We start from the raw sequence: 27,883 nt of genomic DNA on the forward strand, positions 1-27,883 counted from the left end.
ACATGAGGTTTGCAGGAAACACTATTCAACCCACCACAGATGTGAAGGGAGTGTTTACATGATTTAAGCTCTGAAAGGGGGTAGGAAACAGGACTAAATAATGTCAACTACTTTGCAGTTTGCAGAAATGTTACCTTGGGCCACTCTCCAGTCTGAGAGTTCTTAGCAGTGTGCTCTAGATACAAGTCCCAAGTGAAAGATTAGCTGCTGGGGCTTAGACCATAGGCCTGCCCTCTGGAAGTACCTGTTCGCAAGCTAGAAATAAGTGATGACCTAAAATGTATGTAAGACTATAAGGCCAGGCATGGTGGATCATGCCTGTAATCCCGGGACCTTGGGAGGCTGAGGTGGGTAGATTGCCTGAGCCCAGGAGTTCAAGACCAGCCTGGGCAATGTGGTGAAACCTCATTTTTACAAAAATTATAAAAATTAGCTGGGTGTGGTGGCCCATGCCTGTAGTCCTAGCTACTCGAGGCTGAGGTAGGAGGATCACGTAGGCCCGGGAGGTTGAGGCTGCAGTGAGCTGTGATCACGCCACTGCACTCCAGCCTGTCTCAAAAAAAAGAAAAAAGACTGTGGCCAGTTTGAGCACCAGATTATGACATTCTATCATACTATAAATTGTGATAATTTACGTGGAAAGATAGTATAGTGATTAAGAACTCAAGAACTTTGAGAATCACATTCTCTGGTTTCATATTCTGCCTCTGACCCTTATTATTTGGGTGGACTGTGAGTAAATTGGTGAGCCTCTGCAATGTCTAAGGGTTAAAGAATACCTTAATACATGTAAAGTTCATGAAACTGCCTGGCATATAATAACTGCTCATTTAATGTTTGTTGCTGCTATATCCATCATCATCCTCAGGAGAGGGAGAAGCTAGTTGTCAGAAAGATTGATGCCTTCGATTGTTTTCCTACTGTTGAGGGTAAATTTTTACTGATGAATTCATAGATTCCTACCTACCCTCAACTTAGGAAAATGTGCTTTCAGGTTGTCCAGTTAGAGGTTGGGGGTAGTAGAGGACATGAGATGAGATAACAGGCTCCTGACTGGGAGCAGTGGCTTAATGCCTGTAATCCCAGCAAGGTGGGAGAGATTCCTTGAGGCCAGGAGTTTGAGACCAGCATGGGAAACAGAAGACTTCCTCTCTACTAAAAATACAGCTGGGCGTGGTGGTGTGTGCCTGTAGGCCCAGCAATTTGGGAGATTGAGGCAGGAGATTGCTTGGGTCCAGGAGTTTGAGGCTGCAGTGAGCCATAATTGCACCACTGCACTCCAGCCTGGGTGACAGAGTGAGACCCTGTCTCAAAAAAAGAAAAAAAAAAAAAAAGAAAAGAAGAAAGAAAATAGGTTCTTGGTTTCATTAACAAGGCATTCTAAACACTGAGTAGCCATTTTAGTGATGTATAGAACTTGCTCCCTGACAGACTTTTGTAGTGAGTTTTCATCCCCCTTTATGTCATGAGGGTATCAGCTTGACTTTTAATGTAAGTCTGTTAAATACCTTATCGCTGAAGTTAACTTTGAAGTTGTTTTCAAATGGATAGATAGGTAGATTAACTACATGTTTTAGCAAGCATTTCAGGATGTTTTGCAAGTAATTATCCACTAAAAGATTTGTTGTGGGATTATGGTTTTCCTTACCTTTAGTTTTTAATGTTCCTCCTGGAGGTGTATGTTACTAATAACACTTCTTTGAAAACCACACTGATTGATATTACTCTTCTGCTTACCTGAAGTTTCTTGGTCAGAGTCCTGCAGTGTAGTTTACTGAGCTTATTAAAAGATTTGTTAATAGATGACTAGAATTCACAGAGGATAATAATACCATTAGAATTCACAGAGGATGATGAGATTAAGTATTAAACACTTTACCAAACAAGTTCCCCTCTCTCTCCCTAGTCTAATTGCTGGTCTTTTAGCATTATGCAAAGAAGAGAGAGGAGACTAGTTCTCTTGTTATCTCAGTTAAACTTAACAGCTGTACAGGTATTATTCTTTTTTTTTTTTTTGAAACAGGGTCTCACTTTGTTGCCCAGGCTGGAGTGCAGTGGTGTAAACACAGGCCATTGCAGCCTCCACCTCCTGGCAGAAGTGATCCTCCCACCTCAACCTTCCAAGTAGCTGGGACTACAGGCAATACTATACCTGGCTAATATCTAAATTTTTTTTGTAGAGATGGGGTCTCACTGTATTGCCCAGGCTGGTCTCAGACTCCTGGGCTCAAGTGATCTTCCCACCTTGGCCTTTCAAAGTGCTGGGATTATAGCCATGAGCCAATGCACCTGGCCTGTACAGGTAGTTTCTTATTTTATATACAGAAACCTAGGCTCAGAGACATGGAAGTTGTTCACCATCATGTATCTACAAAATGATGGAGTTAGTATTTGAATCTAAACCTTTCTGGGTCTGTTCTTTTTGCTCTTTTCCAACATATGCTATTGCTTCTCTAAATTAGGGAACTCAGACAACCACTATGTTGTATACAAAAAAGGAAGAAAGTACTTAAGTATAATAGCAAGCTTAAATCATATCTTTGATTCTTTGATCTTTTGAAAATACTTCCATGTTTAGTTCTCAGTATGTGAGGAAATGAGTAAGGAATGGGATGGGGTAGGGTGTCTGCACATAATTGAGGAAAATGGATTATTTGAATGGTGTAGTCCTTGAAGATGTGTCCTGTCACATCCTCCTTTGCAATTCGTTTATTTATTTATCTTCAGCAGAAAGATTCTTCTCCAGTTTTCCATCATCATCTGTAACCTTTGCAAGGTATTGCCTTTAGGTTACAAATACATTTTTCAGACAGAAGAATAACTTTCAATATAGGTAATGTCTTAAGAGGACTTTACTGCTGCTTCTATTAATAGTCTCTTTTGACAGTTAAAGATGTGGGAAATTGAAGTAATTGTTTTTATCTTGTAGATTAACTGCTGAAGTACTGATCGAGTTCTGCATTTCTTCAATGAGGAACTACAGGCTGATCTTCTGCCATAATCTCAAACAGCCATAAATGACAAAAGAATGCTTGCTCAGTGAGGGTAGCTGGTGCAGAAGCCATTTTTTAAACTTAGGTATTTAAGTCCTGAAAGGTAAGTTTTCAAAATGATAACTATCTCCTGCTCTATAAATCCATAGAGGTTTTGAAACTTGCCCCTGTGGCTGCTATTTGATTTAACGTGAGGTTTTATAGTTCTTAGCTGGCACCAGATACGTCGAAGAATGGATGTTGCTTGTTTGAGACTATGTAAATATATGGTATTTTGCTATCTTAAGTTAATTTTTTCTTTTCTTTTAAGTTGGCTGCATTGTTTCCTAGTCATGTTGTGACATTCTTGATCCAGTGGGTATACACTTGATCCAGTGGACCTTATTTTTGTAAACTTATGAATTTTAGTAGACTTATCTTTGTGATTTGCTATCTTTCTCTTGCAGTGTGAAAGAAATTGTTTTTCTGGGGTGATGGAAAAAAGACCAGCTGGTGTCATGTTGTTCATTATCAACCTTTGAGTTTTTCTTTCTTTTACAAATACTCTTTTCCTACATAAAGTAATAAATGTGTAATGTGTTTATTTTAGAAAATAAATTTTTCTTGGGATTACTTGTTCTCTTATGTGTCAGATACTGGAAATGGCCATCTGAGACATTGTTTTCTCCCACTTCTTTACTGATCACAATTCCTACAAAATTAGGACAAATAACTGTTTCTTCTGAACTAGATGGTTCTGAAACTTTTTATTATGGATAATTATGAAATAACACTATTAAGTCCAGGTGCGACGATGTGTGCCTATAATCCCAGTGCTTTGGGAGGCTGAGGTGGGCAGATCACCTAAGGTCAGGAGTTCAAGACCAGCCCGGCCAACATGGTGAAACTTGTCTCTACTAAAAATGCAAAATTAGCTGGGCGTGGTGGCGCACACCTGTAATCCCAGCTACATGGGAGGCTGAGGCAGGAGAATTGCCTGAACCCAGGAGGTGGAGGTTGCAGTGAGCTGAGATTGCACTATTGCATTCCAACCTGGGCAAAAAGAGTGAAACTCCGTGTCAAAAAATGAAATAACAGTGTTGATAAGAGGACATCTCTTATTGAAAGTTGATGTTGAGAAATGAAAAATTTCTTTTTTACAAAAATGTATTACAGGCTGGGCGCCTGTAATCCCAGCACTTTGGGAGGCCGAGACGGGCAGATCACGAGATCAGGAGATGGAGACCATCCTGGCTAACACGGTGAAACCCTGTCTCTACTACAAATACAAAAAAATTAGCCAGGTGTGGTGGCAGACGCCTGTAGTCCCAGTTACTCTGGAGGCTGAGGCAGGAGAATGGCATGAACCCAGGAGGTGGAGCTTGCAGTGAGTCGAGATCAGGCCACTGTACTCCAGCCTGGGCAATAGAGTGAGACTCCACTCCATCTCAAAAAATATATATATATATATTACAGCTGCTCTATCATGTAGAAATAAGAACTCATTAATCTTGTTCTTATTAGCCCATCATTTATAAAAAGTGGTTATTAGATCATCACTTTCTAAAAAGGATTCTCTCCCGTTTGGACTTATGAATTGAGGGGTTAGATGAGCTTTATATGGCACAGTCCAGAATGGGTTTGGATTTACCTGTGTCATTAATAAGCTTGTTTAGTAAAGGTTTTCTTGGAGCCAAATTTGGTCCTTAATTTGTCTTTGGGACATTAGTGCTTCTTGCTATATCTTTGATGATTAACTTTGCTATTGTTTGATAAGTATGCAAGCACTAAAGGGAACATTCAGCACTAACTCTTTGTAATAGGGAATATATTTAGATAATTGTACTGAACTTCATCTGTAGAACACACTATGGGCCTGCTAACTGGAACATATTTAAATAGATGAGAACACATTCAGGTGTAAAGCATTTTTCTTTAATGTATCTAGTCATATTGCCACCTGTTAATCATTATAGTCTTTTTTTTTTTTTGTCTTTCATTTGGCAGAAAAGACAGCTTTGATTTCTGGCTGCAAAAAAGATATGAGGAAGAGCTCCTCCCCTTCCTTGAGTAACTGCAACTCCGTTCTTGCTAACAAAATATTTGGAATTCCACTTGATGAGCTGCAGCAGGGAGGACATCCAGACAATGAGGTTCCATTCATAGTCCGCCACGTTGTGGACTATATTGAGGAACATGGTATACATTTCCTTACTTTGAGGGCTAGCTTTTGTTTTAATAAACACAACTTACCCCTTTTTGACCTTGGATTTTTAATTTTTTTTTTTTTTGTATGAAATGTCCAAAACAGGAAAAACTAGAAATTCTTTTTAATATTTTAGTGTGATTTTTACTTAAATTCATATACTTAGAAATGACAGTTGCCCAGCCTAGAACAAGTTTTAGTGGGGGTGATAGGAATATTTTTAATGGATATAAGGGGTGGGATAAAATGGAATATCCCTTAGAACAGAGATAGTATGTTTCTAGATGTATAATTTGAAGGTTTTTAGTCAAGTCATGGGAGCCAAGAAAGGCTTTCCAAAAGTATGAGTATTTTAAGTTAATAGGAGAATGAATATATATGGTCAAGCAGTTGACTTTGCAGCTTATTGAATGATTGCCTTGAACTAATGTAGGAGGTCTGGAGCAACAAGGACTTTTTCAAGTCAATGGAAATGCTGAGACCGTGGAGTGGCTTCGGCAGAGATACGACAGCGGAGAAGAGGTGGATTTGGTTAAGGAAGCAGATATTCCTTCAGCTATTAGCCTTCTTAGATTTTTTCTTCAAGAACTTCCTGAACCTGTTATCCCTGGCAGTTTACATATTCACTTGATGCAGCTTTCTCAAGGTAACATAATTTGATACTTATCAATCAGTCATTTGTTGTTAATTTCCTAGTCTTTACCTTTTAGAAATCTTGACATGTAAGCAGTAAGTATAGTATTTTAGAGTTTAATTTGTTATTTTCTCTTTTGCTTTTTGGGGCTGTATGATCTTGTCAAAGGAAAGGCAACTTCCTGGATCCCTCTAGTACTGCTTGCTTTTTGTTATTGGTCTTATTAGTGTAAGATACAAGGTGAAGAAGAGGAAAGGGAGGAGACAAGAACAAGGAGTAGGAGGGGTCATGAAAAAGAAGAGAAATTTATGTGAGGTAATATGTGTGGTGGCACAATGTCCAATAGCAGCCAAAGGTGTTGCTTAGTGGAGATATTACCACTATTAGGGTTTCTTATCCCTGATTTGATAGAATTTCCTAGCAAAAGCAAGAAGATAACTTTGATTCTAGTCTTGGAATATACCTAAAACTTGTTCTTGGACGCTTACCTAAAGGAAATGAATATCAAATTGAACATCAGACTCTAAGCCAAAGAAACAAAAAAAGATTTATCTTTGTTAGGTTTTTTTTTGGTGGTGACTAAAAAGTAGTGCTTAGCTAGAGTGGAATAGGAACGGGAAAAATAGGGGTAGAGGCAGCAGAAAGGTCAAAGAACCAAGAAGTGAGGAAATGCTTCTGTTCCTAGAGCCAAATGGTATTCATATATTTGTAATGGAGGGACATGCTTCATTATATAGGAAAATGTATAAAGTTGGCATATAACATTATATATTTCTTGAATTTTATACCTTTTCAGGCTTTTTTGGTATTATGGAGTTCATTTATTGTTTGAATCGGGGCTTCTAAAGAAATTCAGTTATGCTAAGAAATTATAACTACTTCCTTTGTGCCTATCTCTATCACAGCTGGGCATTCTATAATATGTGTGTATATATCCTTAAGTATTATGTTGTCAGAGAAAGTGTATTTTCTTTTGAAAATGTTTATCTGTCTTTTTCTTAAATTTTAAACTGTGAGCCTAAGTTAGTTAGGTGTCTTTGATTTATGTATAAAGGTCAATGCAGAGATGTTCTGTGACCCTCTTACACATGTTTTCTGTACAGCTAAATCATAAGGCTCACTTTGAACTTGCTATATTCAGGAATGGGTAACCTGATTCAGTTCTGTTCTTTTACTATATAATCTGGATCAAAAAACAGGTTTTAAAGTGAAATGTTATTAGTAAGGCTCCCCTTTTTTCAATTCATCACTTTAATTTTTCTCCCCCCAAAATTACGGTTTTTTGTTTTGAGTTTTTGAATTCATTTTATTATTACAGGAATGTTTTCAAATGTTTATGTTGAGATACCTAATAAGCATTTTGCATTTATTAAATATGAACTGAAACCAGTATGATAAAGGTTTTTTGAGCCTTTTTAGATAACTCTAGAGCCATTCTCTTTATAGTGATAGGTTTCCATGTTCCCTCTGTTAGCTGAATTGCAGACATGTATTTAAAGTTGCAAGATTCAGATAATCTTTCAGTCCTGAATGAAAATTTATAAATTAATAATTGCAATGAGATTTAATGGAAGCAAAGTCATTGACTCACGGGTAGTATCTATCAGAAACTATTTATTTTTCACTAGGATCGTCATTTCAATTGGTTTTCATTTATTTGTTGTTTTTTGTTTTTGTTTTTGTTTTGTTTTGTTTTTTAAAATGTTCTTGCTGTCGGCCAGGCTGGAGTGCAGTGGTGTGATCCTAGCTCACTACAGCCTTGATCTCCAGGGCTCAAGTGATCCTCCTGCCTCAGCCTCCTGAGTAGCTGGGACTACAGGGGCGCACCACCTTGCCTGGCTAATTTTTTTTTTTTTTTTTTTTTTTTTTTTTGAGACGGAGTCTCGCTCTGTCGCCCAGGCTGGAGTGCAGTGGCCGGATCTCAGCTCACTGCAAGCTCCGCCTCCCGGGTTCGGGCCATTCTCCTGTCTCAGCCTCCTGAGTAGCTGGGACTACAGGCGCCCGCCACCTCGCCCGGCTAGTTTTTTTGTATTTTTTAGTAGAGACGGGGTTTCACCGTGTTAGCCGGGATGGTCTCGATCTCCTGACCTCGTGATCCGCCCGTCTCGGCCTCCCAAAGTGCTGGGATTACAGGCTTGAGCCACCGCGCCCGGCCGCCTGGCTAATTTTTTAAAATTTTTTATTTTTTTGGAGAGACAAGATCTTGCTATGTTGCCCAGGCAGGTCTTGAACTCCTGAGCTCAAGTGATCCTCTTGTCTCAGTTTCCCAAAGCACTGGGATTATAGGAGTGAGCCGTTGTACCTGGCCTGGTTTTCATTTAAAATTATGACAGCATCATGTACTGTTGGGACAACTAAGTTCCTCTTCAAAGACTCAACTTTCTGATGATAAATTGTAAACCAATCCTACCCCTTCTTTTCTTTCAAAAATCGCGCATTTACCCTATTTGAAAAAGTATCAGTCTTAGCCAAGGCCTGGTTTTCATTTAAAATTATGATAGCACCATGTACCATGTTGACATTCATGGAATTACAATACACATCTCATTAATTATTCTTATGCTAACATTGACTTGTGAAGGAATTTAAGACATGCAGAAATACTTATGGTCCATAAGTGCTTTCATGTTTAATATGAGAAATTCACTGTTTTCTTCTATTTTCCACTTACACATACATAATCATTGGCATGTATATATATGTGTGCACATATACTCACATATACACCCATTTCTTTAATAGCTATTCTGCTAGGTGTGGTAGTAGTTGAGGTGATATTTGCATTTATGTTGTAATATCATCTTTTCATTCATTCATTTAGTTATTCTTTTGGGAAGATGTCTAGATCTCTGAACAAAGGTTCCTCTCTTTGTTTACTGCAGATAATTTTGTTTGTTTCTTTTATTTTTTGAGACAGAGTCTTGCTCTGTCGCCTAGGCTGGAGTGCAGTGGGACCATCTTGGCTTCCTGCAACCTCTGCAGTGCACTGCAACCTCTGCAGGTTTAAGTGATTCTCGTGCTTCAGCCTCCTGAGTAGCTGGGACTACAGGTGTATGCTACCATACCCAGCTGATTTTTGTATTTTTAGTAGAGATGGGGTTTCACCATGTTGGTCAGGCTGATCTCGAGCTCCTGACCTCAAGTGATCCACCCACCTTGGCCTCCCAGAGTGCTGGAATTACAGGCATGAGCCATGGCACCCAGCTGTAGATAAATAATATGATAATATTTTAATGTTCACAAATACATGACAGTTATTGCTTTTAAGACCATGAAAGAAGCACTGTTGCAGTTGCATTTCAGCTTTTGTTTTTAAAAAGTGGTTTCATTTCTCTGTGGTAGCAGGACAGTGCATTCACTGGTGTGGTTAAACTTTTCATTTAGACTAGGGTTTCACAGCCTTGGTACTGTTAATTTTGGGCTTGATAATTTTTTGTGATGGGGGTTGTGTACTGTAGGATGTTTAGCTTTACCATAGGCACTGTCTTCCCCAAAGTCATGACAGCCGTTCATTTGTCAGATGTTGACAACTTCTGGTTTAGACCATAATGGTTAGTTCAACTGCTTATCCGTTGTGTTTTGGTAGAAAACATAGCTAGCAGTTTTGTGGATTAGTTAGAACATTTCCAGAAAATATTACAGTACTTGAAGGAATTGTTAGGGGAAACTTCTCTGATAACATACATTATTTTCCCTGGATATGATTTAACTAGAAAGTAGACTCCAAAGGAAAGAAATTTAAGCAAGTATGTATATATTTAATGTATTTTGAAGTGCTTCTGTGCCTTATTTGAAGACTTCAGAAACAGGCCAGTATAGGTATAAATGTGTAGAAGAAATGTACCCAACAAAACTTTGGATAATGTTGATAGTATTTCAAATAAAAACAGTATTGCCCACAAGCTTACCACACCATCAAGTCAAATGGTGTAGTATGTTCAACGTCTTTTTTCAGTTACTGTGTATTCATTCAGTGAATTCAACTAATGTGTATTGAACATCTGCTATATGCTAGGCATTGCTCTAGACCAGCAGTCCTCAACCTTTTTGACACCAGGGACTGGTTTTGTGGAAGACAGTTTTTCCACTGATGGGGAGGAGGAATGGTTTTGGGATGAAGCTGTTCTAACTCAGATCATTAGGCATTAGATTCTCATAAAGAATGTACAATCTAGATCCCTTGCATGCACAGTTCACAGTAGCGTTCTTGCTTCTATGAGAACCTAATGCTGCTGCTGATCTGACTCGCTGCTCACCTCCTGCTGTATGGCCCAGTTCCTAACAGGCCACAGACTGGTCCTCAGCCCCGGCTGTGGACCTTTGCTCCAGATACTGAGAATTCAGCACTGAAAAAAACTAGGTGAAAATCTCTGCCCTCATGGCTGGGTGTGGTGACTCACACCTGTAATTCCAGCACTTTGGGAGGCTGAGGTGGGAGGATCACTTGAGCCTAGGAGTTCTAGACCAGTCTGGAACACATAGGGAGACCCTGTCACTACGAAAACTTCAAAAAATAGCCAGCTGTGGTGGCATTTGCTTGTGGTTCTAGCTACCTAGGAAGTAGATGTGGGAGGATCGCTTGGGCCTGGGAGGTTGAGGCTGCGGTGGGCCTCAGTGAGCATGCCACTGCACTCCACCCTGGAGCGACAGCCTGTCTCAAAGAAAAAAAAATCTCTGCCCTCACAGAACTGAAATGCTATAGAGGATAAAGGGAGGATGGATAAATAGATGATAAAAATAAACATATGGATAGGTATGCTAGGCATTAAGTGCCACAGAGCTGGAGAGAATGTTAGGTAGAATTTGTCAGTGTTGGTGTCTTCATTATATTGATAATGCTTGCATTTTTGGTACGTGATTTTCTAAAATAATCCTTTTCTGTTGAATGCTTAGGTTGTTAAAATTTCTCATCAGTTATAGGTACAGTGATTTAAACATTAATCCAGGAACTATTCCATCTGATTTTAAAATTGAAGTACTAGTACTTTTGAATGGACAGCTGGTAATATTACAAAGTATAGAAGAGTTGTTATTGGTTGCATTTTAAATTTTAAGTAAAACTCATGTGACTATAGCCTTTCCTGATAAACTTAAAAATTTTGTTTTTTTTTTTTTTTTTTAATTTTTGAGACAGGGTCTCACTCTGTCACCCAGGCTGAAGTGCAGTGGCACGATCTCAGCTCACTGCAACCAGTGCCTCCTAGGCTCAAGCCATTGTCTCACCTCAGCCTCCTGAGTAGCTGGGACCATATGTGTATGCCAGTACACTCGGCTAATTTTTGTATTTTTGGTAGAACAGGGTTTCGCCATGTTGCCCAGGCTGGTCTCAAACTCCTGAGCTCAGGCGATGTGCCTGCCTCAGCAAAGTGCTGGGATTACAGGCGTGAGCCACTGTACCAGGCCCAAAAGAATTTTTTTTAATCAACATAGTACTGGAGTCCTATTTCCTGATAAACTTTTTAGACTAGTATTATTTTGCAGAGATGGCTAATATCATGACCATAACCTTTTACCAAAAGTTTTTCAGTAAAATAATTTTAAGAACCTGCATAAAAATACAAAATGAAACATAATTGAATTGGTTTTTACTCATGAAGCAATAAATCACTTTATTTTGAGAGAACCTCTGAGCACTTTTTTCTCCCAAATGGGATCCTCACCAGTCAATGGAATTAATACAGATCTAGTTTCTGCTAGTGAAAACTCATTGACACGATAAATACAAGGCCTAACTTGTGTGATAAAGTTTACTTGATAAGCAGAAACCAGCATAAATTTAGAGGAGAAAAACAGACGAGAAATGAAAGACCTTTTAATTTAGTTCTACTGATATTGCTGAAGTTAATTGTTTATTTGGGAAGCCAGGAGAAGAAAATCACACTGTTACTTTGTTCTTTCCTTGTTTTTCCTTTCCAAGCTGAAAGGTATCGCTGATACTATTAGCCCCTCAAATTGCATCTCTGCTTTGCTCACTAGTAGTTTGTATTGTCTGGCATGGCCAGTGCATTTTGACCTTTTATAGTTGGCACTAGTGTGGAAACACAGGTACGGTCATGCTGGAGACAGTAGGATGAGAATTAAAAAAAAATCAAAACAAAAAAACAAAAGTAGAGAATTGGGGCCAATGAGTAATAGATGAAGAAAACATCCTCCAGCAATTAAGGGGTTGAGTTCCTTTTTTCCAGCTCCCCTTCTCCACCTCTTCTCTGTTTCATAAGTGAAATGGAAAGCCCTAAGGCATTTGGCCCCAGTAGAGGAAGTGAAGAGGTTTTGAATTGTTGTAGTAAAAAGGTGATGTGGGTAGAGTAATGTGAACCTGGCAAAATATCAGAGCTTTGCTTTTTCCTTTATTTAAAAAAACCCTATCATTATTGTTTTATAGATTATAATAATGAAGATGAATTTGGAAGAAAGTTGAGGTTCCTCTTGCAACAGCTTCCACCTGTTAATTACAGTTTGTTAAAGTTTCTGTGTAGATTTTTAGCCAATGTAGCATCACATCATGAAGAAATTTGGTCTGCAAATTCTTTGGCTGCTGTCTTTGGTCCAGATGTCTTCCAGTAAGTTGTTTCAAAAATTTTTTTTTAATTTTTAAAAATTAGATATGTGAAATGGAATCATTATATTGTCTCCCAAGGATTGTAGGTTGCTTGATGAACAATTATTTTTTATAGTAGATATAATTAATTCTTACAACATTTTTGTGAACAGGCTACAAATTAGGTAGATTTTACAGATGGGAGAATGGAAGCACAGAATGGTGACATAAATTGCCTGTGTTCATAAAGTGTCTCATTGGTTGTCTTCTACCTTTACCAGTGATTGATTTAAGAACTCTCAATTTGGACTTTTATTCTTAGCATTTACACAGATGTGGAAGATATGAAAGAGCAAGAAATAGTGAGCAGGATAATGGCTGGACTTCTGGAAAACTACTATGAGTTTTTTGAGAATGAAGAGGAAGATTTTTCATCTAATGATTTGAGTTCAATTACTGAACAGGTGAGAATATTCTATTTGGAGGGATAATTTCTTTCTTTTTTTTTTTTTTTTTTTAAGAATAATATGCTCTTAAAGACTTGCCATAGGCATAAGTGGAATTTAAGTACTGACTTGGAAGTAATTATCTTGATTATTACATGTAATCAGTAGGTGGCACATTCATGATTTTTTTTTTCCCCTGAACAACATCCTGTCCTCCATAATTCGATTAATAAGGAAAAGGCATTAAAATCAGAGTATACAGTAGAGATTTTTTGTTTTTGTTTTTTTCTAACTATTGTTTATTTTGTAAGGATAATGCTGTGTTTTGGTTTTTTGCAGAGGAACTGCTAGCATAGAGGAATATAGGCAAGGGGTGAGAAATTTAAAGTAGAGGGAAAGATTAGGTATACATTTTTAAAAATTTGAAGTTTTTCTTCAGTAATATAGCAAATCAACACAATAGTATAATTATCACTAATGGAAAGCCTCTGGATATTAATAGTTTAAGTGGCAGGTAATTTTTAAATTCTGGTGACTCTAGAATATTAAAATCTCTTTCTGAGGTTACCTTATAATCTTTTACACAATTGTTTTATTTTTTATAGAGACAGGGTCTTGTTATGTTGCCCAGGCTGGTCTTGAACTCCTGGCCTCATGCAAGCCCCCTGCCTTGGCCTCTGAAAGCGTTGGGATTATAGGCATGCGCCACTACGTCCAGCCACTTATAATCTTGATGGTTGAGACTATACAAGGCTCATACTTAACTTTCTCCTTTATGAAATGGGAATATTGAAGCTGAATAATTAACAGTTTATTGTAAAGCCATGTTAGTCCAGTCTTCTCAGGTTTAAAATTTGTGATTTAGGTCTGTGTAGAAGTTTTTCTTCTGCACTTACGTGAAGTGGCTTGCCATCAAACTTTTATTAACGTTAAAACCTTATGAAGTCACCTATATTTTGAGTGTTAGTTGGGGCTGATACTTCTTTTTTTAATGGATAATAATTCACCTGTTTCTTAAAAATGGTAGAATATATGGTAAAATGTCTTGCTGTCATCCATACTCACCTTTTCCTTCTTTCTTTCCTCCCCTTGGCTTTTTGTTTTTCCAGTTTTTAAAAGCAAATACAAGTAAATATTTTCTAACAGTTTTTTTCTACAAGAAAGTAGGATACTATCCACACTGTTCTGCCCCTTGTTTTGAAGATCTTATTAGAATATAGAGAGCACGTTTTTATTTTTTTTTTTACACCTGTGTAGTTTCCTATTGTGTGGGTAGAACCTTAAAATTTATTTGATTTATAGTATCAGTCCCCACTTAGAAAGAGGGTGGTACATTCTGGTTTTCTCAGAATAATCTTGGTATCTGTCTGCTTCTGGTGTAATATTTACAAGCTTCCCTGTCACTCTTAGATGTATTCAGGTTTGCATGGTTGCTTCCCTTCATTTGCTGTGAGATTACAAAGCATCATCTTTTGAGAGGTCGTCGATCATAACAGATTTTCATTAGTCCTGATAGTTCTTGTATATCATTATGTGGATTCAGAGTTTTATTTTCCGGGCAGCCTAACTTTAAAAGAGTTTTGATGCTTTTGTGAACTTTTATGACTAATACTTTTTAATATTTGGAGTTTATACTTCAGCTTTTCTTTATGTAAAGGTTTTTTTTTCTTTCTTTTTTTTTTTTTTTTTCTTGAGACGGAGTCTCACTGTCACCCAGGCTGGAGTGCAGTGGTGTGATCTAGGCTCACTGCAACTTCCACCTCCCAGGTTCAAGCGATTCTCCTGCCTCAGCCTCCTGAGTAGCTGGGATTACAGGCAGCTACTGCCATGCCTGGCTAATTTTGTATTTTTAGTAGAGACAGGATTTCACCATGTTTGCCAGGCTGGTCTTGAACTCCTGACTGATCTCAGGTGATCCACCCACCTTGGCCTCTCAAAGTGCTGGGATTACAGGCGTGAGCCACTGCGCCTAGCCATGTAAGCATTTTTATCTTTGGCTTTCCCTCCCTCTCTCCCTTCTTCCCTCTTTCCCTTTCTCTCCTTCTCTTTTTTCTCATTTCTTTTTCTTCCTATCCAAATATCAGGAACTTTAAAGGAACAGTAATAGATGCCAGATTAGAGCTTGCAGTGTGTAGACTGAGGATGAAACCTGTGTCTGTGTGTATATGTAATAAATAAAGGGTAGAATTTGTAGCCTGAATTAGTGATGCATAGAACTCTTGGCACATTTTTTGAGGGGTTCCAGTTATCATACACAGTTCTTGACTTAAAAACTTGGTTTAAGGAACTGATAGATCTCTAAATTATTCTTGCTTGAAGCAAAATGACAAGAAGAGGATAAGTAGATAGGTATGCCTTAAACCTTTAATGTCTTTTGATGCTCAAAAGAAATCTACCTCTTGGGGAGTTCTGCATGCCACCTTTATTTCCTTCCTTCCTTCCGTCCTTCCATCCTGTCCTGAGACGGAGTCTTGCTCTGGTTGCCCAGGCTGGAGTGCAGTGGTACAATCTTGGCTTACTGCAGCCTCCACTTCCTGAGTTGAAGCGATTCTTGTGCTTCGCCTCCTAAGTAGCTGGGACTACAGTCACTTTGGTAGACACTGGGTTTTATCGTTTTGGCCAGGCTGATCTCGAACTCCTGACATCAAGTGATCTGCCTGCCTTGGCCTCCCAGAGTGCTGAGATTATAGGCATGAGCCACTGCACCTGGCCTATTTTGTTTATATTTCAGTTCAGTGATTTTCAAAAATGTACGTAATGGCAGATAAAAATGAAATAATATACATAATGTTTGTGTCGTTTATTTTTTACATTTTTAAGATGATTTGACTTCTAAGAACTGGTAATGTCAACTTAATATTTATATCTTGACTTCTCTAAAGTCTGCAGGATATGCCTTATGTTTTATATTTTGCTATAATTCAATATTTCTTTTCTTCCATGGTTTTCTGATGTATGCTGAAATGTCTCTATCTCACATGTATTGCATCAGTAGTTTTGTATTTTTTTTTGCACTAGAAAAATTGACTTAAAATACATTGTGCCTTACATTAAATAGAATGGTGAGGCACCATAAGGTAGTGTTGAATTCTGCATGTTTGCCCATGGATAGAAAAAAGGACATTAGGCCAGGTGCGGTAGCTCACACCTGTAGTCCCAGCACTTTGGGAGGCTGAGATGGGTAGATCGCTTGAGGCCAGGAATTTCAGATCAACCTGATGAACAGGGCAAAACCCCATCTCTACTAAAAATACAAAAATTATCTGGCTGTGGTGGCACACACCTGTAGTCCTAGCTACTCTGGACCCTGAGGCACAGGAGTCGCCTGAACCCAGGAGGCAGAGGTTGCAATGAGTCGAGATCATGCCACTGCACTTCAGCCTTGGTGACAGAGTGAGACCTTGTCTCCAAAAAAAAAAAAAGAAAAAAAGAGAAAAGGATGTTAGTATAATTAAGCTTAATAAATGGAGTAGTGCAGTGGGTCCTGAGAGACATGCTGTAGATTTAATTATCTTGTCCCATGTTGCTAATTATTTTCTTACCAATTTTTTTTTATCAATTCTGTCTCAGAATCTATTTTCTTATCAATTTTTATTATGTTTCTGGAATGTGATTTACAAGTAACAAAATTACAGATTTATGAGGTTTTTTTGTAAGTGGATTTGATAACTTTAGTTTGATTTGTGAGGCAGAATTGATAAGGTATTTAAGCAGACATAAATATCCTCAAACTCAGCACAACTTGATTGTGTTCTTAAATATTTTCAGTTTCTTGTCTATATATTTAAAGATGTGGGTAGACCTGGCCCGTCTTGGCAGTGCTTTGATTTTTCTCCTGATTTTAATATTTGAAGGAAGCAAAGTTTATCCAGCACTTAATTCTTTTATAGTTTCATCCCATTAATGCAAATATTTGACTATTAGAATCTTTTCCAGGTAGTAGATATTTTTATTAATAATATGAGAGAGATAGGTGGCTGGAGATGATGAACAGGGAGTGCTTCAAGGATGATGCAGAGTCAAATGGATTTCGTATGGATCCTTAAATGAATGAGAATCCAATAGAATGGTTTGAAGATGGAGGTGATAATGATGTTTCTTTATACATTTGAGAAGACAGGTAGCAGCGTTCTCCACAAACTGGAGTCTGGAGAGCAGGCATTTCACGAGGCCCTAGAGAAGGGAATTATAGCAGTCAAAGAAAGAAGACATGTAAGTATGGATGAGGTTTTCCATAAGTGGAGTTGAGGCTGCTGCATACATAGAGCAAGTTCAAAATAACTTCTGAACAAAATAGTGTTGATAAGCAGAAGGTCAGGTTGACAAGGAGAGGATCAAGAAGAACTTCGAATATTAGTGTGGGGTAAGACAGCATTTTAATCCAAGTCTTTAATGCTTAGTTTAGCTCAAAATAATTGAGTCAGTTCTTAGTGCAGGAAGTTACTTTGGGAGGCCTTGAGAGGGGAGAGAAAAAAAACCCACAGGGTAATTAATTGTTCATGTCATATTTTAGTTGATGATTATTGTTGAAAATACTAGAGACTGTCAATTTCTATAAAGCTTATTGAATTGAATATATTCGATATATTCAAATATAATGCTTTCATAGTTCCTCGGAGCTATTGACTTTAGACACGAAATGATTTTATTATTTTTTTGAGAGGGTCTCACTGTGTTGCCCAGGCTGGAGTGCAGTGGCATGGTCATAACTTACTGTAACCTTGAACTTCTGGGCTCATGATCCTCCTGCCTCAGCTTCTTGAGTAGTTGGGACTACAGGCATGTGCTACAATGCTTGGCTAATTTTTAAAATTTTTTGTGGAGATAGAGTTTCACTATGTTGCCCAGGTTGGTCTTGAACTCTTGGCCTCAAGCAATCCTCCTGCCTTGGCCTTCCAAAATGTTGGTATTATAGGTGTGAGCCACCACACCTGGCCCCATAAAATGATTTTAAAAAGTGTGATATAACATGTTAAAATAGGCCAGCCATGGTGGCTCACACCTGTAATCCCAGCACTGTGGAAAGCTGTGGTGGGTGGATCACCTGAGTTCAAGGGTTTGAGACCAGCCCGGCCAACATGGTGAAACACTGTCTGTACTGAAAATATGAAAATTAGCCAGGCGTAGGGGTGTATGCCTGTAATCCCAGCTACTCAGGAGGCTGAGGCAGGAGAATTGCTTGAACCTGGGAGGCGGAGGTTGCAGTGAGCCAAGATCGTACCACTGCACTTCAGCCTGACCGACAGAGCAAGACTGTGTCTCAAAACCAAACAAAAATATGTTAAAATAATAGTATCTCTATACCAAAAAGGTGTAACTGAGTAATTTTTTATTCTGTTTTAAAAGCCTTCTTAAATTTTTTTTTTTTATATTTTGCTGTTGTGCCCAAGCTTTTATTAATCAACCACAATAAGTCCCTGCCCCCCACCCCACCTTTTTTTATTTTGAGACAGTCTTGCTCTGTCACCCAGGCTGGAGTGCAATGGTGTGATCTTGGCTTACTGCAACCCCCATCTCCCAGATTCAAGCAATTCTCCTGCCCCAGCCTGGGATGACAGGCACTTGCCACCATGCCTGGCTAATTTTTGTATTTTTAGTAGAGACGGGCTTTCGCCATGTTGGCCAGACAGGTCTCGAACTCCAGCCCTCAGGTGATTCGCCCACCTCTGCCTCCCAAAGTGCTGGGGTTATAAGCATGAGCCACCGCGCCTGGCCCCCTTTTATACTTCTGAAAACATTTTTTTTTTTTTTTTTTTTGGCCAGTGTTTCCTTGCTTAGATTATGAAATGGATATTAAGTACATCCTCTCAACCTTCACTAGTTAATTAAATACATAGATGGGGAAAGAGGATAATTTCTCATTTGATCTACTTTAAAACCTGATCTATCATTTGAGATTTTCACCTTTGTGTTGAAATCTTACCTCTCAGTTAATCACTTAAGCCAATGATTTTTCAGTCCTTTTCATCAACATAATGTGGGATGGACTAGGAAAGATATTTATAAACACAACGAATTACACAGAATCTGCTGCATGTACTTTACATGTGAACTAAATGGTTCACTAACTGTTTTGTTTTTATTTTTGAGACAAAGTCTTGCTCTGTTGCCCAGGCTGGAGTGCAGTGTGCGATCTTGGCTCATTGCAACCTCTCCCTCCTGGGTTCAGGCAATTCTGTCTCAGCCTTCCGAGTAGCTGGGATTACAGGCACACGCCACCACATCTGGCTAATTTTTGTATGTTTAGTATAGGTTGGATTTCACCATGTTGTCCAGGCTGGTCTCGATCTTCTGGCCTCAAGTGATCCACCCTTTGGCCTCCGAAAGTTCTGGGATTACAGGCATGGGCCACCGTGCCTGGCCTAACTATTGTTAATAATGACTTTTTAGTGACCTATCTGACTAGTGACCTCGATAGACCTGTGGTTGAGACCTCCTGCTTTAGGTAGTTTGGATGGTGGATACTGTCTTCATTGATATAAAAAATGATGTTACATGTAGAAACTAGGATCTATGCTGTTAAAGAAATGACAGCAATTTCAGTTATAATGATAGGCATTATTGCTTATTATGTATAGACATTGCTGAAGAGGTTATGTATATTAATCCTTTCAACCAGCTCTGTGAGGTAGTTAGTATAGCATCTCCATTTTATACTTAAGACTTGGTCAAGTTAAGTAAGCTGCCAGAGAAAGTTAGGGGCAAGTAGGGATGTGTGAATATAGATATTTCTGCCTCTGAGGCCTAGCTTTTAACTACTGTATTATACTTTATTCAATTTTGAAACTGAATCTTACTCTGTCACCCAGGTTGGAGTGCAGCATCACAATCATGGCTCTCTTCAGCCCCGACCTCCTGGGCCCAAGTGATTCTCCTACCTCAGTCTCCCAAGTGGTAGCTGAGACTACAAGCACATGCCACCATGCCTGCTAATTTTTGTATTTTTTGTAGAGACAAGGTTTCACCATGTTGCCCAGGCTGGTCTGGAACTCCTGGGTTCAAGTGTTCCAACCCCCTCAGCCTCTCAAAAGTGCTGGGATTATAGGTGTGAGGCACTGTACCCAGCCTGTATTACACATTAAAATAGGCACTCTGTACTTGTTGATTAGGAGTGTGATAGAATATCACAGTGTAATTAACTTTCTTTTGGTTGTAGTTTTACTTTCTGATAGTATTCTAGTAACTGTATTTGTCCATCAGAAAAAACACCACTGTTACATGTAGTAGTAAACACATATATTCTAGGTATTTCTATTGCATTTTTCTAGAACGGAGAAAAAGCGTACTTTTATTGCTCAGAGTCTTTTTTTTTTTTTTTTTTTGAGACGGAGTCTGGCTCTGTCACCCAGGCTGGAGTGCAGTGGCGCGATCTCGGCTCACTGCAAGCTCCGCCTCCCGGGTTTACGCCATTCTCCTGCCTCAGCCTCCCGAGTAGCTGGGACTACAGGCGCCCGCCACCTCGCCCGGCTAGTTTTTTGTATTTTTTAGTAGAGACGGGGTTTCACCGTGTTAGCCAGGATGGTCTCGATCTCCTGACCTCGTGATCCGCCCGTCTCGGCCTCCCAAAGTGCTGGGATTACAGGCTTGAGCCACCGCGCCCGGCCCAGAGTCTTTAATGACTAGTATTAGTTTATATTAAGCCATTCTATAGATAGTTTCTTCTTTGGGATAACTTAAAAACTCATTTGAAAGTATTTCGCTGGTTTTCTTTCTCTAATATTTCAGTATCTTTTTATTAGAGTGATTACGTACGTAGCCAGTTTGATAATGGAGGACATTTTAGAGCTGCTGCTAGCAAGATAATTATAACCTTGACTTGTGCTTACTGGTCAAAATATGAGTTCTTCCTTGTTGTAGGATCCCATCTCTTCATGAATAATTCAATCTGAATCACTTAGAAGTTAGCTGACATTTTCTAAAATGTAGCTAACATCTTAAGGCAACATTTTTTTGCCCTTCGTTTTTCACACTTACTGTATTAAAATGACTTGTTTAAGGCACCTGGAAATCAGATCAATTAAAAGTCTGTTGTAAGTGTTACATTTACAAACCTAGTTAGAAAATTAAGTTTTCTTAATGTTAACTATACCTTATAGGCTTACTTATATTCCTAGATATACTAATTGTAAAATTAGTATATACTAATATACTAATTTGCAACTAGTGATACACTAATCTAGCTTCAAAATGTTACATTTGTCTGGTTGCAATTTTATTTTGATATGAGAAAGTTGACAGTTACTCCATAAGAGAGATTGATCTTAGGAAATGAGGAAATAAAAATGAGTTGTTTGTGTTTAAAATTTTCATAGACTAGTATGTCTTAGATGTGTTAACAGTTTCATCACATTTTAATTCTGAATTTCCTTTTATTTATATAGGTTAATGAACTTTCTGAGGAAGAAGAGGAAGATGAGAAGCTGGAACATATTGAAGAACTTCCAGAAGAGGGTGCAGAAAAATCAAATGACATGCCAGAGGTGGTACAATTAAGGATGACTGAAAACATCCTGGAATCAAATAGTGTTACGGCATCAACAAGGTAATAGCTCAGTTGAGTGAACTTTAGCTTTTGAGTATTTCATTCTAAGTGTAGACTCACTCAAGCACTCAGGAACACAAACTATGTGAAAGTTTGGCATTTGTCTGTGAAAAAGAGCAAGAAGTAAAATTTCAAGATGCAGTCTTGCTAAGGAATTTTCAGTTACTAGTGTTAATACCTTTTTTTCAAAAACGTAACCTCTTACAAATTTATTCTTTTTTTTTTTTTTTTTTTTTTTTGAGACAGAGTCTCGCTCTGTCACCCAGGCTGGAGTGCAGTGGCCGGATCTCAGCTCACTACAAGCTCTGCCTCCCAGGTTTACGCCATTCTCCTGCCTCAGCCTCCCAAATAGCTGGGACTACAGGCGCCTGCCACCTCGCCCGGCTAGTTTTTTGTATTTTTAGTAGAGACGGGGTTTCATTGTGTTAGCCAGGCTGGTCTCGATCTCCTGACCTCGTGATCCGCCCGTCTCGGCCTCCCAAAGTGCTGGGATTACAGGCTTGAGCCACCGTGCCCGGCCACAAATTTATTCTTAAAGTTTGTTTTGTATTAGCTTATTAATTGGGCTGGATAAAATTTCAGAACCTGTGGAAGTAGCATTGTTAGAGAAGGATACAGTGGCTGAATTGACTTGTATATCCTGCTTGCAGGCTACAATTAGTTTTATCTAGGCTGTAAGGATGGAACTCTCATCCATTAAGATAGTGCTTTCCAAGGCCAGGCACGGTGGCTCATGCCTGTAATCCCAGCACTTTGGGAGGCCGAGGCGGGCGGATCACAAGGTCGGGAGATCGAGACCATGGTGAAACCCCGTCTCTACTAAAAATACAAAAAATTAGCCGGGCGCGGTGGCGGGCACCTGTAGTCCCAGCTACTCAGGAGGCTGAGGCAGGAGAATGGTTTGAACCCGGGAGGCGGAGCTTGCAGTGAGCCGAGATCGTGCCACTGCACTCCAGCCTGGGCGACAGAGCAAGACTCTGTCTCAAAAAAAAAAAAAAAAAAAAAGATAGTGCTTTCCAATTCTTTTCATGTATAAAATGATAATATTTACATGGCATACTGGGTAAATTCGATAAATGTGGTAGGCTGAAGGCCCTATCCCACCCAGCACATAGCTGGGACCATTGGGCACACTATTTAGGAAGCTTTAGAGAACTCAAGAGAAAGAGTGAACCTTTCTATGGCTTTTGATAAATATTTCCAGACTACTTAAAGGACGTGAGCCAGTTTACATTGTCATACTCCCCATATATATCTTTAGGTCTGCTAAATTCTATGCTAGTTCTCTCTAAAGCTCCATTGTTTACTAACGCTTTCTAATTAGGAGGATACAGCTGTATATTTAGTCCACTAGATTTTTTTAATTTAATTTGTGTTCAGTGGAATGGTGGTTAAAAAGAAGAGGAAATAATAATTTGAGTGAGAAAGCAAAATGTCATTTAAAAGTAACTGGTAATACCTAAGGGAAGAGCTATCTATTGCCATTCAGGAAAACTATGAAGTAATTTAAAATGTCTGCTGCTAAATACAATTATTACATTTCTCCATAGGCCTTTGGATCTTTATATTATGTATGGTTTCTTCAAACATGATCATAATTCTGTTTTGTTAACGTGTTTATTTTCTCTTTTGCTGGATTTAACATTCTGTTTTTGCTTTTATGTGTGTTTACATGACCTCCTAATTTATTTTTTTGATGGTCTCTTAACTGTATTTTAATTGTATGTTAAAATATTATTTGTATGTTCAGATATTTAACTATATCCTATCATTCTTTTTTCTTGATATTTTGAGTTGTTTTAGCTGGCTTGTCAGTACTGTACTGCTGCTATAAAAAAACCACCTTTGTTGTTTGGCTCTTTTTTCTTTCTTCTAAATTATTTGGATAAATTTACTGGAATTTTAGAGTGAACGTTTCTCTGGCTTTTGGCAAATATTTCCAGACTGCTTAAAGGACGTGACCCAGTTTACACTGTCATTAGCAGTATTTTCTTGAGGACCTTACAGCAATAGATTTAAATGGGTGTTTTAAATTTTGTTAATTAATTTATTATTATTTTTTGAGACCAGAGTCTCACTCTGTCACCCAGGCTGGAGTGCACTGGCACAATCTCGGCTCACTGCAACCTCTGCCTCCTGGGTTCAAACGATTCTCATGCTTCAGCTTCCCAAGTAGCTGGGACTATGGACGTGCATCACCATGCCCAGCTAACTTTTGTATTTTAGGAGAGACAGGGTTTCACCATGTTGGCCAGGCTGGTCTCAAACTCCTGGCCTCAAGTGATCTGCTTGCCTCGGCCTCCAAAGTGCTGGGATTACAGGAGTGAGCCACTGTGCCCAGCCATTAATTTTGTTAATTTAGAGCTCTACTCTCCAATAAGGTGGCCACTAGTTCCTTCTGTGTTTTTATTATTATTTAATGATAGGGTCTCTCACTCTGTCATCCAGTCCGGAGTGCAGTGGCACAATCACAGCTCATGTATAGCTTCTACCTCCTGGGCTCAAGCAGTCCTCCTGCCTCAGCCTCCTGTGTAGCTGAGACCACAGGTGCTCACTACCATGCCCAGCTAGTTTTTGTATGTTTTGTAGAGGTGGGGTTTCAGCATGTCGCCCAAGCTGGCCTTGAGCTCCTGGGCTTACAGGTGTGAGCCACTGTGCCCTGCCACTTGTGTGTATTTAAATGTAAACTTAAACGAACTAAAATTAAATAAAAATTTTAAATTCCTTCCATATTTGTGCCACCTACATTTCAAGTGCTCAGTAGCCACACGTGTGGCAAGTGACTGTCATGTTGGACAGTGCAGATATAGAACATTTCTATCATTGCAGAAATTTGTTTTGGACAGTGCTGATTTAGACAAGTGAATTCATTAAGTGTGTTTATTTATATAATTAACAGCAAGGCTAAGTATTGTTTCAAATACTATGTATTACTAATAGCTTCTCTTTGATCATCTGTCTGGTTTTGTAGAGGATCCTCCTTTGCTCCAACACAGTCCCTTTGCTCCAACACAGTCATTTTAGAAGGATTCCTTGGAGATTTAGTGGTTGTTAGGATTTTTTTTTTTTTTTTTTTTGAGATGTTTTCATTCTGTTACGCAGGCTGGAGTGCAGTGGTATGATCTCGGCTAACTGCATCCTCCACCTCCTGAGTTCAAGCGATTCTCTGGCCTCAGCCTCCCGATTAGCTGGGATTACAGGCCCACACCACCATGCCTGGCTAATTTTTGTATTTTTGGTAGAGACGGGATTTCACCATGTTGGCCAGGCTGGTCTCGAACTCCTGACTTCAGGTGATCTGCCCACCTTGGCCTCCCAAAGTGCTGGGATTACAGGCATGAGCCACCATGCCTGGCCAGTTGTTAGGATTCTTTAATTGCAGCTCCTAGAAATAGATTCTAGTTAAAGTATAGAAAAAGCAATTTATTCGTAAGAAGGATTCTGGGCTACAGTCAAATGGAAATGCAAAGATCAGAACATGGGCAGCTCTGGGAAATTTAGAAACACGGAGGCATGGAATAACCTCTTCCCCATGTGGCTGTTGCTGTGAGAGTTCTGACGGCTTCTGTCTGTTATTCTGCTCTGGAGCAGATAGCTGTGGGGTGGTGGGGAGAGGGTCTGCCCTAAATTTAGTTGCGTGTCTATTCCCATGGCCAGTGTAGAACTGGTCATTGTGATTTATGTGTATCTGAGGACTGTGTGGGATGGAGGGAGGAGCTAGTTTCCCACAGGAAAATAGGGCGATTACCAAAATGTTGGGGTAGGGATATTAGGCAGCAGAAACAGGTATGTCTACCATTGTGGTCTTCTAGATTTAGTGATTTTTATGTGTTTCAGTTGATATCTATGCATTTCCCTTTTATTTTAGTTTTGGCTGATAAAATGTATAAAGATTAAAAAGTACCCATGATTACTTTTTTGGTGGTATCTATTGCTTCATTATAGTGCTTTTCAGGTAAATAAAACCCTTTACATGTCATCAGAGTAGAGGTACCTGCTGTTTTTTTAGTTAACATTTATTTTATTTATGAAAATGTTAATAATTTAACTCTTCTCTTGAAAGTAAAAATATCCACAGTACGTAGTACCTTCAGACTATGTTCAGTTTTTATTCTATTTGTTATTAAAGATGCTCATATTAAAATTTTTTATAAATTACCTATTTTTACATTTATTTTAATGGCAATTTAGTTTTACGGATGTTATTACTGCTTGAGAAGAGGCTCAAGATTGAAGTTGTTTATAGATGTGTCCTCTATGAAATTAAAAGTAAATCAAAATGCATGCCATTTCATAAGTGCTTAATAAGAGATAAGCAAATGAAAAACTGAAGTGGAATGAAGCATACAGCTAGTTAGAGGGAACAGGCTGGGCACGGTGGCTCACACCTGTAATCCCAGCACTTTGGGAGGCTGAGGTGGGTGGATTACGAGGTCAGGAGAGCGAGACCATTCTGGCTAATACGGTGAAACCCCATCTCCACTAAAAACAAAACAAAAAAAAATTAGCTGGGCACGGTGGTGGGCACCTGTAGTCCCAGCTACTCCGGAGGCTGAGGCAGGAGAATGGTGTGAACCCGGGAGGTGGAGCTTGCAGTGCGCCACTGCACTCCAGCCTGGCTACAGAGCGAGACTCTGTCTCAAAAAAAAAAAAAAAAGAGGGAACAGGAGCCTTTCAGAAAGAGCGATTAGGGTTTTTTGTATATTTTTAGAGATATTTATTTTTGCATGTCTCTCTGCTAAACAAGGATATCCGTTTGTTTTTTGTTTGTTTTCACATGGAGTTTCTCTCTGTCGCCCAGGCTGGGCTGGAGTGCAGTAGCGTGATCTCGGCTCACTGCAACCTCTGCCTCCTGGGTTCTTGACTTTCCTGCCTCAGTCTCCTGAGTAGCTGGGATTACAGGCGCCCACCACCATGCCTGGCTAATTTTTGTATTTTTAGTAGAGAAGAGGTTTCACCACGTTGGCCAGGCTGGTCTTTTGAACTCCTGACCCCTAGTGATCCACCCGTCTTGGCCTTTCAAAGTATTGGGATAACAGGTGTGAGCCACTGCACCGAGCCCCCATTGAAGTATATTATTTCTAATCCCCAGCAATCCACTAAGCTTCTTATTCTTGTTTCTTATAAATTATAGAAGTACTTTGCTGAATCTAGCTGATTTCATTAGTATAACATGTTCATTGTTTTAAAAAACTAAGATCATTTATTATATTATTTTTCTCTGAACTCTTCAGAGAGGTAAGAGTGTTTCATTCCTTTGGTTAAATCCCTTTAATGTCTCTCTATTGAAGGAGCCAAAATTCTTAAATGGCCTGTAGGATTCTATATACACAGTCTGCCCCATCCCACCCCTAACTGCTGCACCTTTTTTCCTTTATCTCTTGCCTGCTCTCTCTTTGCTCATTCTCCTTTGGCCATAACAGAATTCCTTAATTCACCAGTCATGTTCTATTTGAACCTTTGCACTGGACTGTTCCTTCTGTCTGGATAGATGTGCCCCTAGATAGCTGCATGGTTCTCTCAGTATGTTCCTTTCTTTGCTCAAATGTCACTTTCTCGGTGATAACCTCCTCATCCCCCATTCTTGATCTCCCTTACCCTGTTCTATTTTGTCCGTAACTGTTATAACCATCTAACATATGTTTATTATTGTTATTGTCTATCTTCCAGCACTAGAAAGTAAACCATGAGACAGCAGGATTTTCTTTACTCACGTATTTATAACACTTAGGATAGTGCCTGCTACAGAATAGGCACTCAGTAAAGTATTACATGTTGAATAAATGGAGCTTTAGAAGCAAGATGGAATGTTCTTGAATGTTCAACTTAATATGATTAAAATTACATGTACAGCAAATGTGTCAGTGTTCTGAGACAGAAGAAATATAAAATACATTGTTTGATTATCTACCTTGGATGAAAGGAGGAGAAATTTCCCTAGAATGCGTAGGGCCTAGTATATAGTGAGCTCTTAATGAATTTGAAACTGGAGATTGAACTTTTAGTAATTAACATGTCATCTTTTTGAGTATTCCTATGAAGTAGTTGCAAACATTTATTGGAAATATTAGGTAGCCTGCTTTGTGTTTCTCTTCAGAAGTAGCCTAGGAAAGTATGTTGGAATCCTAAGAGAAATAAACACTTGGGAGATGGTTTAAGTTACCAGTTCTCAAACTTTTGGTCTCAAACATTAGTACCCTTATAAAAAGTTATTGAGGACTCCAATAAGCTTATGTTAATGTGTACTGTACTTGTTGGTATTTACCATGTTAGAAATAAAAACTGAGAATATTTAACTACAGGGAGTATTTCTTTGCCAAGTTGTAGTTTGGAAGGAAGCTTTTTTTTTTTTTTTTTTTTTTTTTTGAGACAGTGTCTTGCTCTGTCACCCAGGCTGGAGTGCAGTGGCACAATCTTGGCTCACTGCAACCTCTGCTTTCAGGGTTCAAGGGATTATCGTGCCTCAGCCACCCAAGTAGCTGGGAATACAGATGTGTGCCACCACACCTGACTAATTTTTGTAATTTTAATAGAGATGGGGTTTC

At 39.0% G+C, this 27,883-nt stretch overlaps 1 protein-coding gene across 14 annotated transcripts in view; it reads left to right on the forward strand.

Moving 5' to 3' along the window:
- The window catches only part of LOC105467092 (family with sequence similarity 13 member B), a 96,457-nt gene that overhangs the window by 16,962 nt on the left and 51,612 nt on the right, over positions 1–27,883 (forward strand). For 8 of the 14 annotated variants that reach the window (XM_071098371.1, XM_071098372.1, XM_071098370.1 and 5 more), the window contains exons 2-8: positions 2,930–3,096; positions 4,980–5,171; positions 5,612–5,824; positions 12,195–12,372; positions 12,673–12,814; positions 16,913–17,008; positions 21,178–21,338. In XM_071098371.1, the coding sequence (XP_070954472.1) occupies positions 5,015–5,171; positions 5,612–5,824; positions 12,195–12,372; positions 12,673–12,814; positions 16,913–17,008; positions 21,178–21,338 (947 nt within the window). In that variant the 5' untranslated portion in view covers positions 2,930–3,096; positions 4,980–5,014. The remainder of the gene's footprint in view (positions 1–2,929; positions 3,097–4,979; positions 5,172–5,611; positions 5,825–12,194; positions 12,373–12,672; positions 12,815–16,912; positions 17,009–21,177; positions 21,339–27,883) is intronic. The other 6 variants (XM_011716464.3, XM_011716470.3, XM_011716471.3 and 3 more) reach the window with 2 other exon arrangements.

Source organism: Macaca nemestrina, chromosome 6, assembly GCF_043159975.1.
Source record: "Macaca nemestrina isolate mMacNem1 chromosome 6, mMacNem.hap1, whole genome shotgun sequence".
Lineage (NCBI taxonomy): Eukaryota > Metazoa > Chordata > Mammalia > Primates > Cercopithecidae > Macaca > Macaca nemestrina.